This window comes from Neolamprologus brichardi, chromosome 20, assembly GCF_056152115.1.
Source record: "Neolamprologus brichardi isolate AB-2024 chromosome 20, ASM5615211v1, whole genome shotgun sequence".
In the NCBI taxonomy this organism is placed as follows: Eukaryota; Metazoa; Chordata; class Actinopteri; order Cichliformes; family Cichlidae; genus Neolamprologus; species Neolamprologus brichardi.
The window spans coordinates 3,303,631-3,322,751 of record NC_142123.1 but is presented as its reverse complement, the minus strand read 5'-3'; the positions used below and the strand labels follow the sequence as shown (position 1 = coordinate 3,322,751).

The window sequence follows — 19,121 nt, the reverse complement described above, 5'->3', positions numbered from 1 at the left end:
ACGGTTTTAACGCCGTACACAATAAAACGACTCTGAGGCCCTGACAACGTGATGATTTTAAAAGAAGGCGGCCTAACGAGGAACACAAATGACCAGATGGGCTGAGGGGGAAAAATGTCAACGTTAACCAAAAAGTTTGTTTGTAAAAGTTAATAATGGAGGTTTTTTTTCTGTTTTTATTAACAATGAGGGATTTATTGATATGTGGGTTTTCTGATATTTCTTTTTGTCTAAGCTTTAAATATTAAACTCGGGGAGCAAAATGGGAACATCAGAATATTTTTTATCAACTGCAATTATTCACCAGTAATAAACGGTTATATCACATGACAACATAATGAGCTATAATAGGATCAGTGCAGTATAAATTATTACACCCACCCTCCTCTGGGCAAACACTTTCTCTAATGCTGTCGTATGATAAAGTCCATGCATGCCTAACGTGATCAGTGTCCCTCTCTATTTTCAGCCTGCCCACTGACTGGGTCTGCTAATTTCTATATGAATATTTTTGGTGCGCGCTGTGTGTGTGTGAGAGTGGCATGCTGTAACATGTGTAGTGCTGAAGCTTGAGTGGAGTAGTGGCTCCATGTAACAAGAGGAGATCACTGGGCCATGTGGTGCTAAAAACAGCCCAGCAGCTGTGTGTGTGTGTCTGAGAGGTGAGTAAATGAAACGCCACCTGACCATGAGCAAATCAGAAATCTTAAAACGGTCATTATTGTCACATCATCCTTTTCTTGGCCCCGTTTCATCTTCAGTTCTGCGAACGGTCAGAAATCTGGGCATTGATTTGGATCAGTTCACCTTTGATAAACATGTTCGTTGTCTTATAATGCTTTTATCATCTTGTTCTGAAATGGGATTTATCATTATTTATTTCTGACATGGCTCGATTATAACATTTTGTTGTTCCTTGATTGCTTAAAAGCTGTCCAGAGTGCTGCTGCGAGGCTTTTCACCGGCCCACTAAAAGACTCCATGTGACACCAGTTCTGTCCTGTTTTCATTGGCTCTCTGTGATATTTCGTATTCAGTTTAAGATTTCAGTGATGTCTTTCAGAGCTCTTCATGATGTGACAGGTCTGCTATGCATTTGAAGTGAGCTGATCAGTGCTTGTTGGATGTATCTTGGTCCAGGATAAGGACAGAAGTGGATTGTGCTTTTGAGGTTGTGGACACTGAAGCTTAAGACCAACCTGTGCAACTTTACTTACTTAGTAGCTCCCTTCATGCTACTTATAAGCAGTCCATCTGGTTCTGCTACAAGTGACTGGAATATTCACTTCTCAGCCACAACATGAAAGCCATCTGCCTACTTTTACACAGGTTTCACTACATTGGGGTGTACACAAAAGACCTGCGGTTTACTCTGGTGTCTGGAACCAGGACAATGGCAACAGATTTTTGGGTCCTGTGCCAAGTAGGACTTCTGTGTATTGGGCCACTTCTTCTGGTGCCCCCAGATGCTGGGCTGATTTGGGAGTTAGGAGGCTGAGCTACTCTTTTCTTGCAGTTTTTGTGTTGACCTTTGTTGTCTTTATTGTAGTGGATTATGCTTTTTACAACTTCCCCCTCAGATGCGGTCCCACTGCAATAATGTTTGATTACAAAAAAGATGAAGCGACTGGGTATCTAAATGGTTTATCATGTCTGCTCATTAGTAGAATGTGCTTTTGAAACCATCATTAGTGGAACATATTTTTCATGTCTACCACGACATTAATCCACCTGCCTTATCAAAGCAGACCTGACCTATTGTGGCATGTCCAGTGGGTTGCATGGTTGGCGGACTGGAATCTGGGAGGGGTCTGATGAAGGGTTAAGGCCATTGGGTTCTTTATCAGGATCCTTAGATCTGTAAATTGTCTGGTTAGTATATGTGTCAGAAGGCTAAGATGTAACTTTTTCCAGCAGAACACTGAATTGTTATGGTCCAATGTTTTTTGGAGAAAGTGAATATTGCACTTAATTGTATTTCTCTGTAGTCTTTGTTAATCAGACATTTCAATTGTTATAAAGGGACAATTAAGACTGTAGTTCACTGTTCAAATGTTGAAAAGGTTTAAAAATTAGTGGTGAGGTTAAGACTGAAGTATGATTATCGCCCTATATTTGAAAGATTAGTTTTTGTTGTTTTTTAGTTCATTTATTTGGTTTTTGTTTTGTTTAAATCTATTAATTTAAAGGGTTTACAAAAAAAAAAAAATCTTCAGCCTACACCTTATCAGTCAGTAATGCCTTCTTTCTATTTGATTCAGTTCTTTAACTTTTTAAACCTTTAAACCAATTTATATAATATAATTTAAGAAGGGAAAAAACCCCAAACAAAAACAAGAAAACCCCACATATATCTTTTGATGTGCATATAAAAAATGTATTGGGCCACCTGTCATAAAACTTAAACCACAAATTATTTTATTTATTAGGCAAATAACAAACTGAATGTATGTTTTCATACTCAAATTTTAGCTAAACTGCAGTAATGCAATATATGCAATACATTTAAATTGGTATCTTAATCAAAAAATGTGCTTTACTGTATTTTTTTTATTTATTTATTTTTAAACACCGAATCTGAAAATTCAAGCTAACAGCAGTAACTATATTTACCATTTAAAATTCCCTTTTGATTATAGAGCTTGTATGTACATTAACAATTACAATTACCGAAACATTTAAAATGAGTCTGGTAATTTACCAGTACTGTTAATTTAGTGCAGCTGTGGCACAACCCTTAAAATCGGTGGCGATCTAATAAATTTGTTAATTTGTTCTTCCTTTTGGCTCTTTCTCACAAACTCTAAACCTCCATTTAAGATGCACATCTATCAATCAACCATGTAGCCTGCATTTATAAATTAAAGACCTTTAAGCAATGCAAACATAAAATAAATAAACTACAACAGTGCAGGAGATGTGTAGAGATCTGCTTATTGCTTGTATCGGTGGCGACCGTTGCTCGACACATGTTTCCAGCTGTAGTCGTGCATTAATTTGTCCATAATAAATCCAATCTGTTATACTAAGGTCAAAGTTTATTGAGCTATTTCTGTTTCTGGCTCTACTCATCTGAACCTTTGTTCACGAGGTCACCTTATCTGTGACGATGTGCTGAATGGTGAAGTATGGTGTGATGGTCATGCATCAGGGCTTTGTGGAGACAAGTCTTCTGGGATGTGGGCGTATGGCTAATGTGGCAGTTGATCAGTAAATACCTCCAAGCTGGCTGCTTGCTGAACCACATTGTCTTCCTCGTGTTACATACAAGATGTTGTGTGGGTGTGGCAGCTTAGGAATTTTTGGAAGGCATTTTTGTTTTTTTGTTGGGTTTTTTTGGAGCTTGGCTGAAAAATAGAAAATAATAATACACTCATACCAGGCTAAGATGCATTATTCTGCTTTTGAGAAATACTGTCTTCTCAATTAGTAATAAGAGATGAATATCATTTTTCAAGGATCAGTTTTCAAGTGTCTGTTTCAGTCAGCCGGTGAAGAAATAAGAGCTCGCTCCTCGGTGTGTTTTCACTGCAATTTGAGCGCTGTTGAGCTTTCTTAATCCTCCTATGTCAAAGCAAACTTACCCTGGGCATTTCCCTCCAAATAAAAACTCTGCTGTCCTCCGTGTCCAGGTTTCATTATGAGCGAGCACCTTCGCGCTCGCTCTCCTTCAGAGGATGATTGGTCAGTCCCCCACCCTCCCTGCTGCACTCCCCTTATTCTCTATCTCTCTTCCTACTTAAATACTTTTAGCATAAAGAGTGAGAAGGAGGGGAGGGGGATGGGAGATCCATGGGGGAGGGGAGCTGAGCGCTCGCTCTGTCACTGACGAGGGAGAGAAAGAGGGAGGGAGGGGGGGAGAGAGAGAGAGGGAGGGAGAGAGACGAATTGTGTCCCATATGTGGGGAAAAAAAAGCATAGCAGTGCACATGCAGGTCTGGTCTGCTCCAGGGATTATCCTAGCGCTTTCAGATCTGATGGAGGACATGCAGGCATGAATAGGTAAGACTGCTGGTCTTCTCTGCATCTATGTGTTTATCTGCTGTCATAGCCCGCTGCTATCCCCGCTGTTCGACTTGGCCGGGCTGAAGTTGGAGGAAGACGGGAACTGAGCGTGTTGAAACAGCTCTCCTGTTTGGCCGCTGACCATGAGACACTTCCATGAGAAAACTCAGCTTTCTCTGCCTTCTCCCTTCAGCCTCACTCCGACCTGTGCTGATGCAGGGCAGTGTTTGTTTTAAGTGGGAACTGTGGTTTGCCGCTGTAGTGTGCATGTTATTCTGGGCTGAGTGGTAAAAGTTGACTGTCAGTCGCAGCAGAGTGGGTTTGTAGTCTGATACTGTGTTGTACGTGCAGCCTGTTGGTGTCCACAGAGCCGTGTGGTCATTGCGTAATTTCTCTTCTATGTGAACAGTACATTTGTGAATATAAATCTGTGTATGATAGGTTTGTTTTAAAGCAAACAGAGTGCTGCCAAAAGTCTTAACAGAGCATTAAATAAAACGGTTGTTTAAGACTTGGTTTCTGAGATTATATAATTTATGACTTTTAATATTCTACAGATGTGGTTTTCACAGAAAGCATTAATGACCCCAAAAGCTCAATGAAAAAACTTTCATGGAAATATTTTATTTGCACGGCTTTTTCAGAGAGGTGCTCCAGATGAGAAAAGCATAATAAAACTAGAAGCTTAAGCTGATTTGAGTTGGTGTGTGATCAAAATCTCTTTCACAACTTGACTTTTCAACTTAAATAGAGACTTGGTGTAATTTAATGCGCTTTATCTTTGAAAGCAGACAAAAACAATAGCTGGTTATATTTAATTTCCACATTAAAAATACATTTTAAATCATTTTACAGCTGAAGCCAATGTGTTTGGACAGCTTGAAAGCTGGAACTTTGGCTATATCTTTCTCCTGCATTTTGTTAGTACGGCTCCAAAAGTGCTCTGTGTGCTAAGAATGCAGTCTTTATTGCCCCAGTGCACAGAGCAATGGTATGCATGAGTCTTTTTGTGAGGCAGATTTAGAAAGCCCTCTTTAGAGGCTGGATGCAGCCTCACAATCAGCTTAATGCCTGCCTATAATGAACGCCCTTGTGCGCCTCAGTTTGGTAGACTGAGTGCGTGCGTCCGTTTGTGTTTATATAAGTTTGATTCTGTTCTTGTTACGCTGATCGTGCTCTCAGGTCCATGTGTTTGGATGCGTGTTGGCTTGTGAGCTCGCCTTGCAAGTGTTGGTTGACGTTTGAGTGTCCACACAGTGCAGCAGCCAGTAACTCCCTCACCTCTTTTTCTCTCTCTCTCGCTCTCTCAGGGCTGTTCTGTTGTCAGTGCAAGCTCATGCCAGTGATGGACTACAGCCGGACGGGCACTAACCTTAGCTGGCATTCACAAAACAGCCTTCCTCCTTATTGAGACCAGCTCCACAGAATGCTGAGTCCTATTGTCCCTTATAGTGAGTACACTATACCCTTCTCTCTATCTGCTCTGCACGCCAAACAGCCTCATTCCCTGACTTGGACTTTGCCTTAATCAATGAGTCTCCGTTCCAAAAATACACAGGAGCGAACATCGTGTTCGTGTAGTTTGCAAACAGAGGAAGAATTGACAGTTGATCGTGCAATCAGAAACGTGTTGGGCTTTTTTCCCCTTTTCTTTTTTCCCTTTCCTGCTTGACGTGCATTGTGGAAACGCTAAACCCCGGGCACTGGCCCTGTGTGAATGTTTCATCAGCAGACGGAAGACACAGATGGGGAGAGGAAGAGGTTGGAGGGCTGATGGTTTAAGCTACAGAAACCCTTCAGTCCTCAAAGTGTCATTTTACTTGCACGCACGGCCTCCTGCCTTCTCTGCTTTTTCCTCCTCCCCTCTCTCTATTCTTCCTTCAATGCTGATCTAATAACTAACATGTCCAGTGTTCGTCTCCCCCTTTGCACCCTCCCACCAGGTTTCATTTGAGTCAGAGTCCAGTGCTCCGGCTCTCCGAAACGGCATTGTTCGCCGGCCAGCATGGGGCTGCCTCCGTGGCCTCGGCCTCGAGCGCCTTTTTCCCATCTCTTTAAATGGCCTCAAAGGAACATTATTGGCTTGACAGTTACAAGAAAAGGAGGAGAAATCACATGGAAAGGTCAATTTAAAAAGTATTACTTAAAAAAACGGTTTGTCGGAACTTTTGATCGTGTTTTTAAATGTGGCTTCGGTCGCAGTGTAGGTGAGCGCGTGGGCGTGCGAATTCAAACTGGAAAACAGAGTTTGATTAAAGCATCACGAGCAGATGTTTGACAGTAACCATGCTGTTTGTTTGCTTTTGGTGAATTTCACCCTCTAAATGCCCAAATAAGTAGCTGACCTCTCGTTTTTGTTTTGAAACAGGTCCGTTCACAAGTGGCTCGTGGTTGAATTATTGCCAGCTCCCAGAATTTCTTTTAATTTTTTTGATTAAACGCTGTTTATAGTTCAGACCCTAATTAGACCGAGTTTGGCCGTGCATTTGAAAGGCCTGTTTCGCAGGTCACTCCTTTAGTTCCCTGCAACCTGCGGGTCCACACTCACTAGTTATACTCGGCGCTGCTGAAATGGACAGCGAGTCTAAGAATGTCACAAAGTGATGGTGGAATAGTAAGCATGCCTTCGGAGATGACACACTGTTGGGCCTTCATAGGACTCTTCCGGTACATTATGTTCTAGGCTTTGTGGGCCTCTGCGTGTGTTTTGCTGTTGTGATCAGGACACACAGTGCTTCTTTTCATCTCAGATCAACAGCTTGATGGGTTTTCATGTGTGGTGCATTTCTGTTCTGCAGTGTTTCTGCAGCGGCGAGCTCGTTTCAGAGCAGCCTGCTAGTATTTGTGCATGCAAAGGTCACACAGGGATTGTATGAGCATGTGCAGCAGGGTTCGGTAGGCTTTGCCGTTTATTCTCAGACCAAGTGTGACACACAAATATGCCCCTGTGCTTGATTGTGATGTCTCAGCGTACTGTCTTTTAGATAAGGACGTTGAGTATGTGCAGTGCATGTGAAGACTCTCACTTCCATGCTGGAATCCCCTTTGTGGGAATGTGGAGCATTCCTGCTTCCCAGTGCTACTTCTGACTCCTCCTGTTCTGTTCTGAGTCAAGTCCCCTTGTATGAACACAAACAAGGTGACATGTGCTTAGGACAGGTACACCGACACACAGTTTAAAAAGGGGGGGGGAATCAGAACCACTTCGACTTAATGAATAAGATGTCATATTTATTCGGTGTCTGATTCTATATCAGCATGTTCAGCCCTTGTCCCGTCTCCGGCCAGTCCAGAATACTTCAAGCTGGGGTGAGCAGCTATGGCCGGACCTGAGGAGAAACCTGAGAGAGATTCCAGGGGCCATGGATACTCCTGGAGGGATTTGGTGCAAAGAATCTGTAATCTGCACTTCAAACACACTCTTAAATCAGTCCCAGGCCGCCAACCCAAGAGTGCCCTAACTCTTGTTGCTGGGGGCCCCTGCTGGTGTAGCAGTACCTTTTCTTTTAAAACAAAATGCATGCGCACACACATATATACAAACACACACTCCCAGAGCGACTACACACAAGAGCCCAGATCTGCCAGTTTTTATAGCTCTCTCCTCTGACTGACCCCTCTCCTTTCTCTCTCTTGCTCTGTTTTTGTGTTTTGTGCGAGTGTCTTTGTGAATGACTCCGGCAAGTCATGGAGCGTTTTTGTATGGAGGAAAAAAGACTAGATCTCATCCCGGCTCCTGAAGGAGGAGGTCGGAGGGCCGCGCCAGCGCGTATCTCTATTGTAGGCAGAGTGGTATGAGTGGTGCAGTAGAAGGAGGTCTGTGAGGCCCTTGAGTAAACACACAGCCTAAAGTGTGTGCGAATAAGTGTTAGGATCATTAGTTTGGGTGTGAATGGGTTCCAATTAGCCACCAGAGTGTGTGCGTGCGTGTGTTTGTGTGCGTTTGCGTCTACGTCCACAAGAAAAGAAGGTTAGGAACCCAGGCCCTGTGAGTTCACGGGCTCTGCGGTTTGTCTCTCTACGGGTTTATCAGCTCATTAAGGAGACCTCCGCTCCCATTAAGGGTCCAATTAAGAAGCAGGGTGTTGAGGCTCATTCGGGTGGCAGCGCTGAGCTGGATTCCTGAGGCAGCAGAATTCAGAGCTCGACAATGTGACACGTCGTCCACACCAGCAGAGCTAATTAGTAAATTACTACACTTGAGAAATAACATACTTTAATTGTCGTGTGTCGAGTGTTTGTAGGTGTTTGTAGTCTAGTGTCCAGAAAACGCTCTGCTGGAAAGAAGAGAGGCTGTGGAATGTCACTCGAGCTTTCTCTAATTTGTGTGTGTGTACCAACAGAAAACAACAAATCCCAAAGCTGTCCATGTGCCGCGAGTATAAGCTGGGAGCACAGAGGGACCAAGGGATTTGGATAGAAAAGAGGGGAGGGGGGTGCAAGATGCTCAGTGGGAATGTGGGGGAATAAGGGAGGTGGAGAAGCGGAGAAACACAGATAGGAGATTGGAGGGAAAAGACGGAGCTGAAGAGGAGGAGATGGAGCGAGAGAGAGATTGGGTGGGTGAGACAGATGGAAGGGGTGATTGGTCATCACAGAGCCTTAGGACAGCTGTTCTTTGATATATTAGTGGACACAATGACCTAAAGCCAGCCTGTAGTCACAGAAAATAGGGACCCTGTTTTTTTTTGTTTTTGTTTTGTTTTTTTGTTTTTTTCCTTCTTGAAGGGAAGGCGGGTGGGGGGTCGACGGACCCACTGCCATTTGTGGACGTGCATTAGCAGGCACGGGGGATGGGGGAGTTGTTTCTAAAATTACGAGCATGAAGTGACGCATCCAGCAATTATTCTGGAGGCTTTCTACTTTTGGAGAGTGCTGAGAAAAGCAGCGCAAAACGAGCGCGCTCGCTCTCAGACAGGACTTTGCGTTTTGCTGCACTCTCATTAGCAATTCTAAACACGTTTGTCAATTAATCAATGTTTAGCAAAATGCCATCAGGTAGTTTCGCCGCTGCTCCACCTCCATCCACTTTGCTTAAAATAGCAACTTTTAATGCCACAGAACTTTAATCTGCCTCTAATTTACCCTTTTGTTTTATTTTGAATCGATATTTATTTTTTCACTTATCCTAGCTACATGGCATTACAAAGGTATTAAAATTGTATCATTAAGTTTAAAACCCCGCACACACTTTTGTCCTTTTCCTCTTGTGAAGTAATATTAGCTTCACACGCTGACAAAAACTCTTCTGACAGCTGGCCTGGAACAATCCCAGAGGAGGGTGAAACAAAAAAGGAGTAAGTCAAACTGTCATGCTGATGCATGGAGTGCAGATAGCTCTATCCACAGAAAGATGAAAGTATAGAGACACACATACACACAGAGGACATCCCTCAATGCCACTGCAGGAGATGGGCTCCGTCCTCCTGGGAGTGTACTGGTGAGGCGTCTTTGAAAAGAGCTGCGTCTGCTCGCGCTCTGGGCAGCAGGTGTGAAAACTCCCCAACAGAGCTCCCGCACTCTTCTGTTATTACATCTTTTTAGGGACATGAAGAGGGAGCAGATGAGCCAGATGCAGCGAGAGGCCTAGCGCGGGATTGTGTTTCATTTGAGTAATAGCAGGCCTGCGACTGAGAATTAGATTTATAATCATTTTCCTCAGCAATCTCCAATTAGGCATGCCTGATATATGATGATCCCCGCTGGTCGGGTGCGCATTATCCCCGTTTTAACGTGGTTGACGAGGGTCTGGAGAGCCGACCTCTAACAGCGTTTTGGCAATACCCCACACAATCACAGAGGCGACTGTGGGGTAATAATGCACAGGGTGACTCAACACGGCGTAACACGAGTGTCGTATGAAATAATCCAAAATTTATGGCAGGAATTTATTATCTTTATCACCGTCTTCAGGTCTGAACTGTGCAAGGGGCTGATAAAATGTGTATTTCATACCAAAGTGTGAAAACGTCCAGAGACAATTTTCTACTCTGTCCACCAGCGAGGCCGTGAAATGTGGCCGGTGTCTCCGATTGGTGTTTTTACGACACACCGGTAGCATGCAGCAGCATACAGCCTAGAAAGAATGCCCTGCTTGATATTAGTATCATAAATCATAGTGAACTTGAGAGCAGAGGACTTCAAGGGCTTGAAACGGCAAATCAAGATAACATACATACACACACAAGAGATTTTCAGTTGCTTCGTGGTTTGCGTGCGAAACTGATGATCATTTGGGAGATTTCCTATTCAAAGCAGTGCGTTGGGTTTTGAAAACGAGCAGTTGTGTTTAAAGGTTTCAGACGAAAAAGGGAAAAGTCTGTCTTACGTATTTATAAGTGCCAAGCGTGAGTTTCGTCCAATAACTCATCGATCAGGTTGTGCTCGCTGAACACGTCCCGACTGATGCGGTCACTGGAACATCAACTTTGTGATTTATCAGCACAAACACAACGCCCGTCACACTTTGCCCTTCTCTACTTTCATTCCCCTTTTGCAATATCGGTGTGCGGTGCTTTGTGTGACTGCGCCCCTTTTTGAAGTGGCTGTTTTCTGAGAAGTTGTCTCAGTTGAATTCCTGACACACTGCCAGAACAGCCGGAGCAGCATTCTCAGAACAATTCGACACTGTGCTCTCTGCAACGTCTTGTTCATAGGTGTTGAAAGAATTTTGTTTTAGGCATAAAGTCTACTTTTTCATGTTTACTTTCAGGTAGAATAGCTGGCCAGACTTGGAGGGTAACTCCTTATATTTCCAAGACTGCAAATTTTAAGTTTATTTAAGCAATCATTTCTATCAGCTTAGCTTTTCTTGTTAATAAATAAAATATTAGAAACAATGTAACAAATACATTAACTTCGGTGTGTAGATGTATTTATTTTCTGGTCTGTGGATGGGGTGGAGCTGAACTCTGAATATATCCCAGATTAAATTGATCCAAAGCTCTCTTGTTTACAAGCGGCCTCTTCGCAGTCGGTGCGGTTTAATAGCCCACTGTCCCAGGCGGCTTGTTGCATCCGTGTCCGTTTTGTTCCTTGAGGCCGGGAAAACAAAAGTGCCGGGAATGGAGAAGAGGGGGGGAGCAGTAACCTCAGGGGAGCTGTGAAATGGCACTGGAGCCCTCCGTCTCGGAGCTTCCAGCCAAGATAAGGTTTCACCTCACTCACTGATACTTATTTTATAGGAAACCACAACGCAGTCGAGAGCGATACTAGCCTTTATGGGCCACGAGCTCCTTCAGTTTCAGCCAGTCAACAGGAGACTCTGTGACTTTGCAGGTGGCAGATCTGAGCATTTGAGGGCAGAAATCGCAGCACTCCCCACACGCTCCCCCGTTTGGCATAAGTAGCCTAATTTTAATTTTAGGGCCTCCTCAAAGGAAAGCTGGTCTCTGCTGAAGTGAGCTGTGCCACTGTCTTCATCACACACACTCCTACAATGGGATGCAGTTCACACAAGTTCCTCAATAAATCCCAGGCTGACACAAAAGCTGTCAGTAGACTGCTGCTGAATAGATTAATAAGATTTCCATAATTAGACAGGGCCCTGACAATAGGATCCTTTAGGCTTTGTCTCAGGGCCAACTGGATTGTCCGATCCGCGCACGTCTGCTGGATGGTCGTCCGCCACAATGGCCGCACAGACAGTAAGGCGGTCAGAACATCTGTCTCTCCTGGGGCCAAGAACACACACAAACAGTGGGAAGTTTTATATGCATACACAGAAGGTTCTTATCAACCTCCCCACACTCAGTCGCACTCAACAGAAGCGCCCTGTCATTATCTGTGTATATTTAACTTGGTCACTGCAAGAGATTTTTATTCACTTTAAATTTAACAGTGTAAGTGATGAAAGAGAAAACATTACACTTTATATTTAGATCAGAGGAGCTTGACTTTGTGTTGTTAGCATGAAGAAAAGCTTCGATTGTGTTGATTCATATTTGTAAACTATTCAAATCACAAAAGTCGTCTTTTATATGAGACGGAGTTCAGGGGATGGTGGCGCATAAATAAAAATATCAGCTCATCAGTGTTACTTGCAAATGGATTACAACATTTAGTGATTGCATTAGCAGCGCTAATGCTTCTGTCACGACCCAGCATCGCATTAAAGCATGCATTGAAGTTAATCTAATGATTGCACTGCTATCCTCAGTATGTCCACATTGTCCTGATTTCCTACTTCTAATCTTAGGTTTCTTCCCGTCCCTCCAGTGAATTAATCTGCACGATGGCTCTGATTTAAGCAGAAGTGTAGATTAGCGCTCGCTCAGTTCATTGTGGAGTGCTACGACTCCTACTACTAAAACCACAGTCCAGCACTGGGAAAGATCTAATTGCATGGGACGCTAAACTGCTCAGCAACCCCGCTGTTTTCATCAGGGGTGAACGATCACTCGCATCGCTCTGTGGAAGAATTATAATAACGCTCAGATTTAACAGTGAATTGGTTTTTCAGTTACGGGCAGCTGGTCATTACTCCGGTCAGCGGGGTAGTGTACCATCCTGTATTAGAACTGCTCTAATGATGGAGAGGACAGCAGTTAGCCCGCCTCGCTGAGTCCTCTAATGTCTGCGCAAGTCTGCTTAGAAAGGACGAAGTGCCTGCTGTCCACTCTTTCCCCTCCCTGCCTCCATCCCTGCCTTTACCATCCCTCCCTCCCACTGCAGGTTTTATGAGCTCCCCTGGGCTCTCATCCATCTCTGTCACACACAGGCCCCATTATTGGGGCTGCTCACAAACTGGTTGGGCTGCAGATGGGAAGGGCCTGCAGGACATGTATATGGTTTCTGCAGCCTGGACAAAGACCTGCAAGTCAGACCAAAAAAAAAAAGTGGTCATCTGGGTGTGGACAAGCCAATGTCTTCAGCATGTTTTTAAAAATAGAAGTGAACACAGTGCAAGACTGTTCTTGTACATCTTGCTGCTGTGGGTGTGAGGCTCTGTGGGTTGGGTGAAGCTTAGGGAAGCGCTTGAACTGGTTTGGCCATTGAGAACTTAAGGCAGTGCATTTGAATATGAAGGACATGATAATCCAATGGCCATCTGGTCTGCCGGTCTCATCTGACTGAATAAACAGGCGTAATCTGAAAACACACACGCGGAGGTTTGGAAATCGGGTGAGGAGGGAGGCCAAAGTTTGTGCGTGAGCTAGAGACCAAGAGAGCAGCAGCTTCTAATCTTGGACTGTGGATATTGAGCTTTGATTTAAATGGCAATAAGAGTCCTGGCTCCACACACACAGACAGCCATGAATAATGAAACATCAGGCGTCTGCTGAAGGAAAGGCAGAGACAGCAGCAATGATGACTTTCGCCATATTCCCTTTTACCTCCCGGTTTGTGACTGACGTAGTCCTCACCTTGGGGTAAATCATGACAGTTCAGTAATGCCAAGCTATGTGTGGAATGTCAAGCTAGTGCCGTAGCAAGATGCAGCACTCTCCATGAAATGAACAATCCTATAATTATAAGATTGTGTTGTTGTTTTTTGTAAACATCCGTTGCATGAGGGGAAACACGAAAAACAGATTTTTCTTGCTCTTCTCTGTCCTGTTAACTCAGCGATGATCAATTAGACCACGACCGCTGCTGAAGTCAGCCAGAGGAACAGGCATTCCACTTTCCCAATGTTCCATAGGAGACTGTGCTGATGAATAGCACACTATGCTGCATTTCCAAACCCACCCACCCCCCTTTCTTTCTTGCTTTCTTTCTCACTCTCTCCACACCACTGTCCACACACACACACACACACCCTTGTTCATTTCTCCCCTCCCCGTGTCCAGCCGGCCACTGGGCCTTTGGAGCTCTGGTGTACGGTGGGTGGGTGGATTGGTGGGTGGTACGTGGGGGGGCAGGGCGAAGAGAGCAGGCATTCAGAGCAACATGCACAGGGAGATAACAATAGCTCCTCTGGGAGATCTGCAGATGCTTGCAGTACAGGCAATAGTAGTGGGATCTTATCGCTACGCCAACATAAGCTGGGAAAGTGTGAAACAACACATCCAACCCACTGATCAGCTCCCCCCGGTTTGCCCACAAATTAAAAATTAAAATGAAAAACTGAATTTTAGGCATTCTGACACTTTGTTTTAAATATATATAAATAAATAAAACCACAGTTAAGATCATGGAAAGTCTTGCTGTTACTGCACCCAGATGCCCATGTAAACGTCTACTGTGGAGAAAAACATGGCCGTAGATGAACTTATATGATGACCAATAAAGTGGACACTTCAGGCTTTCCTGTCTAAATTTAAAGTGTAATGATTAATAACTCTTTTTCTGATGCAAGTCTACTTAAAAGAAAAATATAACTTGTTTTATTTACTAATTTTTTTGTTTTGTTTCTATCAGGCCTGTTAAAGATGCACTGGAACCCAGAGCATGCCCAGCCCCTCAGCCAGTGGCCTGAGCAGCACCTGGACGTCTCCTCCACCACCTCCTCTCCGGCCCACAAGTCAGAATTTTACTCTGGCCGTGGCCGCAGCTCCTACAACTACGCCTGGGCCAATGACGACATCTCTGCCCTTACAGCCTCCAACTTGTTGAAGCGCTATGCTGAGAAGTATGCCGGCGTGCTGGACTCGCCATATGACCGGCCTTCTGCTGTGGGCACCTATCCAGAGTCTGGGGCCTTTGGGAGCCTAAATAACCAAAAGACTGAGCTGGAGCCTTGGCCACTGACGCACAGCACTGAAGCCTATCCCCTGGGGCCTCCTGGAGGCCATGACGGCCATTCGGGGTCCAAGACTACAGCCACGACCACGGGCCCTCCGGGGCTTGGCAGCGCGTCAGTATTGAACAGTAACCTTTCAGACTCAGGTTACAGTGGCAGCAGCTCCTGCAGTGGGTCCACTGAGTACCCCTCTCGCTACAATGGCACCTATCTTTCCTCAGGTTTTTGTCCGCAACCCAACGCAGCACTTCCCCCTGCCTCTCTCCACACTCTCCAATCCACTCCCACTCTTGTGCCCAGCTATAGCCCTGCCACGCCAGTCTACAACTACCCCCCCAGCACATACCCTCCTCAGACCAGCCTTGCTTCTGGCTACAGCCACCCTTCTTCGGCTTACCTCCCCTCAGGTCTCCCGGCCCCTACCCCTGTTCCCTCAAGGCCCACTGTGGTAGGAGGCAGCTATAGTTACCAGAGCACGAGTCTTGGGACGTCTGAATCTGGAGGGACATTGAAAAGAAAAGCTTTTGAGATGGGTATTGAAGATGACGAGAGTGGGGACCGGTCGCGGTACAGGAAATACAGCTATGACCCTGTGAAGGCTGGGGGAAGCTCACCCTACAGCGTGAATGATAAAACGGATTGCCATGGAAATGGCTTCAGTAGTTCAGGCAGCACAGACCCTCAGACCTTCAAGCCCAGTAAGCCCTCCTCTCAGCCCTTGGTGTCTCCTCAGTTTGGGGCGGCAGGGCAGTACAGCCCTCCAACAGGCATGACGGGGGAGAACGGCATGACAGAACAGGGATTCACCCAGCAGCAGCAGCAGCAGCAGCATTCCCAGGCTGTCAAACACCCTCCATTATGTGCTCCAACTGCTGAGGCTATGAAGAGTCCAGACCCGCGACTGTTAGACCTCATCAATGGGGAGTTATTGGACTGCATCCCCGCATTGGGCTGGGGTGAGCTGGCTGGACTCGTGCATGCCAAAGCTGCCCTGGAGGAGGACCTGATGTGGCCCGTGTTGAGGCCAAGTCCAGTGGTGCAGCCGCCAAGAACCGTCCTGCTGTTCGGCCCCAGAGGAGGGGGTAAGACGACACTGACTCGGTCACTGGCTTCGCAGTTGGGGGCCTCCTTCTACCGTTTGAGTGGAACCATGCTGGCCTCTAAAGGGAAGCCTGAGGCAGAACACATTCTGGGGTCTCTGTTGCAGGTGGCGGGGGCACGGCAACCCTCAGTTGTGCTACTTAGTCAGGTGGAAGCCATGGAAGAGGAGGGCCTGAGGCAGGTACTGCTGAGCACCCTGGAGAAAGCTCAGGTGGGGACCACAGGTCTGGTGATTCTCGTATGCGCCACTGGAAGGCCAGATCTGCTGCAAGATGCTGTCCACCGGAGCTTTGCTAAGCGATACCTCGTCGGCCTACCAGATGTTGCTCTGCGCAGAGAGGTGCTGCTGCAGGCGCTGTCGCCCCAGGGCTTCAGCCTGAGCGAGAGGGAGCTGAACGGCGTGCTGCAGCGCACGGAGGGCTTCACTGTGCGGGAGCTGCTGCAGCTCAGCCAGCAGGTGCTCTCGTCAGCATCCTCCTCAACTGGAGCCATGCACGGCCTCGCCACGGCCAGCAAACCCCCCGACTTTACAGACTTCGAGAACGCCTTCTGCAAGGTGCGGCCACACACCACCGCAAAGGAACTGGACACTTGCGTAGAGTGGAGCAAGATGTATAGCCACTGAGAAAGCAGCCAGTCCCAGTACTCGGACTGCATTATGACCCTGTCTCTGCATCGGCATAGAAAGCCTTTGGAATGTTTTTGTTTTTGTAATTACAGATTATACAGCCAAAAGAGCCAGAGAAGCTCACAAATATGGGAGAGATGACAAGGTTGTTTCACTGGCAGAAGCATGCAATGATGTGCTGTTTTTGTTTTGCTGTAAATACCCGCAATATTTTGTTTTTCCCAAAGAAAATAAGGACGGGGCTTAAAGTGTATCAGTAGTTTGGCCAATGGGAAAATCAGATAGCTGTTTATGACTCAGAGATCCTGATTAGCCTGGGTCCAGGACAAAATCAATTATTTGTTGCAAGGTGAAGCGGTCCAAGCTTATGGATAATCAGGGTTTGGAAAATCCCTCCCCCCTCTCCCCTTTGGCTGCTACTCTCAGGATCCTATTTATTACCAGTCCACTTCCATGCTTTCCAAATGTTGATTTACTCATTGAATTGCCACTAATCATTCAGTGCAAAGGGCTTGGGATCTGCAACATTTCAGCAAACCAGTTTTGACCAAAAAAACTTGTTAAACCAAATACAAAAGCAGCAGTAGTCTCAAATTTCTCCAAATGGGCTGGTTCTTCAAATCGGTGTGTTGATGTTGACAGCTTGTTACCAAATCATGAAACAGCAGCTTCTCCTTACTATTCTGCATCTTTTATTTCCTGTCATGTTAAAGATCACATACTTAATTTTGTATTATTCACATTCCGCCTTAAGTCCAGTTTCCCTCAATCTTCAGTTAGAGCCACATTAATCCACCTGCACATCCAGCTTCTCCTTCAGCATGTCTGTTTTTTCGATTTCACTTACTGCTTTTTTTTTTCTTTTTCTTTTTTTGGTAATATGTAGTCATGTTTGAAATGCTCAGGAAGAATTTTACCTCAGAAATATGAAATAAAGAATGTATGTAATCGTAGGGTCTTAGTAGAGAGTGGCGGAGCGTGAGATAAAGGTGCGAGGAGAAACCTGACGGTCTTGTAGTACCCACTTCAACGAGGCTTTTACCTCGGGAGAGAAACTTGAATCTGCTACAAAGAGTAACATTGAATGTAATTCAGGTATTTCAAAGGATTTTTGATGCCATAAATCCATGTATTATTATATATGAATATATACATTTTTTTTCCCTGTTCTTTTAACCTTTATTTTTATTGTAGTTTATGGTGAAGTGACGATTGTGTTGAAGAAATGCTATGTAGAATACAGAAAATATTCCTTTTTTGTTGGACAAACTGCTTGCAAAAATCTGATATCTAGTGTTTACACATCCTGCATATGCATGTCTGCTTTATGATTTCACTGCTGCGTAACATCACTTGAAACTGTAAATACAATAAACACACACAATCGCCTACGACGAAGCACAAGATGCCATCCAAAAAGACGAGTTTTGAGAAGTATGTGTAGCTTTTAACAAATCCCAAAGTATGAAAATTCACAGCTGATGTGTACATATTGTGGAAGAACCCAACATGTAGACAATCCAAAGCAATCTCCCCTTTTCCAGCAGCTCTGTGGTTGTTTTAATAAGTGGGGAAAACCCGTCTTTTGTCTGCAGCAGCAGAGGTTGTGTGCATTAGACTGTTGCCATGGTCCTGAGGAGGTATAAACAGAATGATGTAATATTTCCTACCGTCCTTCTCCTCTCTCCGTCTCTCCCGCCCTCATCACTCTTTTTCTTTTTATTTTTTTCTGGTTTTCTCACTCCCCGATGCAATCTCATTAGATTGGATTGCCCCCTGGCCACAAAACCCAGTGGCCATGTGGCGTTGCATCTTCTCCCCACCCCCTTCCCCTCTCCTTATACCGATTCCTCTGGAGTGGAAGGGGTCTGATTGATGTCCAGCAATCCTATAGCACAGTGCAGACCTCCATTTCCAGTTGGTAGCTTCAGTCATGCCATACAGCCCCCACTGACTAAACTGATTGCCCTCTTGGAAATTCAAAAAACACTTTTTCCAACCAGCAGAACAGCCTCTGGCCCGCCAGCGTTGTGCTGGAACTGCAAGCGATAATTCATTTGGTAATTACATAAATTTAAAAAACCTTTTGATCGTCTGTCCCCTGTACTTCTCACAGTTTGTCCAACAAAACAAACTTTTATTGTGTACATTTGGATCTGTTATCACAGTAACTTTGTTCTTGGTTATTGTACATTTTCTGTAACCATTTCTACCTCATTTTTGCGGCATATTGTACATGAAAGTATTTATTTCATGTCTTTTTTGATGTCTGTTTAAAAAAACAAAAACAAATGATTATGTTCTTGAACTGTAATAGTCTACCTCAGAAAAGACTGTATTTTAAGATAAGAGTATCCTACAATATTAAACAGAATTTGTCAATATTACTTTGTACTTATTTCGTTGCAGTTTTTCACTGGTTGACGGAACAGTAATAGCTATGGTTGATCCCGGTGTTGTGCCAAAGTAGGTATCCCCGACAGAATTTGTTTCCCCTGTGCTGGGAGCACGCAGGAAGTACTGATGTTTTCATTTTGTGAAAAAGTGAAAAATTGGTATCATTACATTACCATTCAGTTTGAGGGTTACAACATTATATAATTATATATTTATTGCTCACGGGTATCAGATGGGATTATTTTAACAAACCATTAAGGTTTTGGCTGATAACTATTTTTATATTTTTATTCTCCTATAACTTTA

The 19,121-nt window shown here is 44.7% G+C and overlaps 1 protein-coding gene across 2 annotated transcripts; it reads left to right on the top strand.

The window, feature by feature from the left end:
- The first annotated feature begins 3,874 nt into the window (after positions 1-3,874).
- On the top strand, positions 3,875-18,802 carry fignl2 (fidgetin like 2). 2 transcript variants are annotated; one of them, XM_087834465.1, is made up of 3 exons: positions 3,875-4,002; positions 5,316-5,456; positions 14,368-18,802. In XM_087834465.1, the coding sequence occupies exons 2-3, from the start codon at positions 5,432-5,434 to the stop codon at positions 16,413-16,415; spliced, it is 2,073 nt and encodes a 690-aa protein (XP_087690591.1). In that variant the 5' UTR covers positions 3,875-4,002; positions 5,316-5,431; the 3' UTR covers positions 16,416-18,802. The 2 variants fall into 2 exon arrangements, with proteins under 2 accessions (XP_087690591.1, XP_087690592.1); XM_087834466.1 differs by lacking the exon at positions 5,316-5,456 and having other exon boundaries at positions 3,887-4,002.
- The last annotated feature ends 319 nt before the right edge of the window (positions 18,803-19,121 follow it).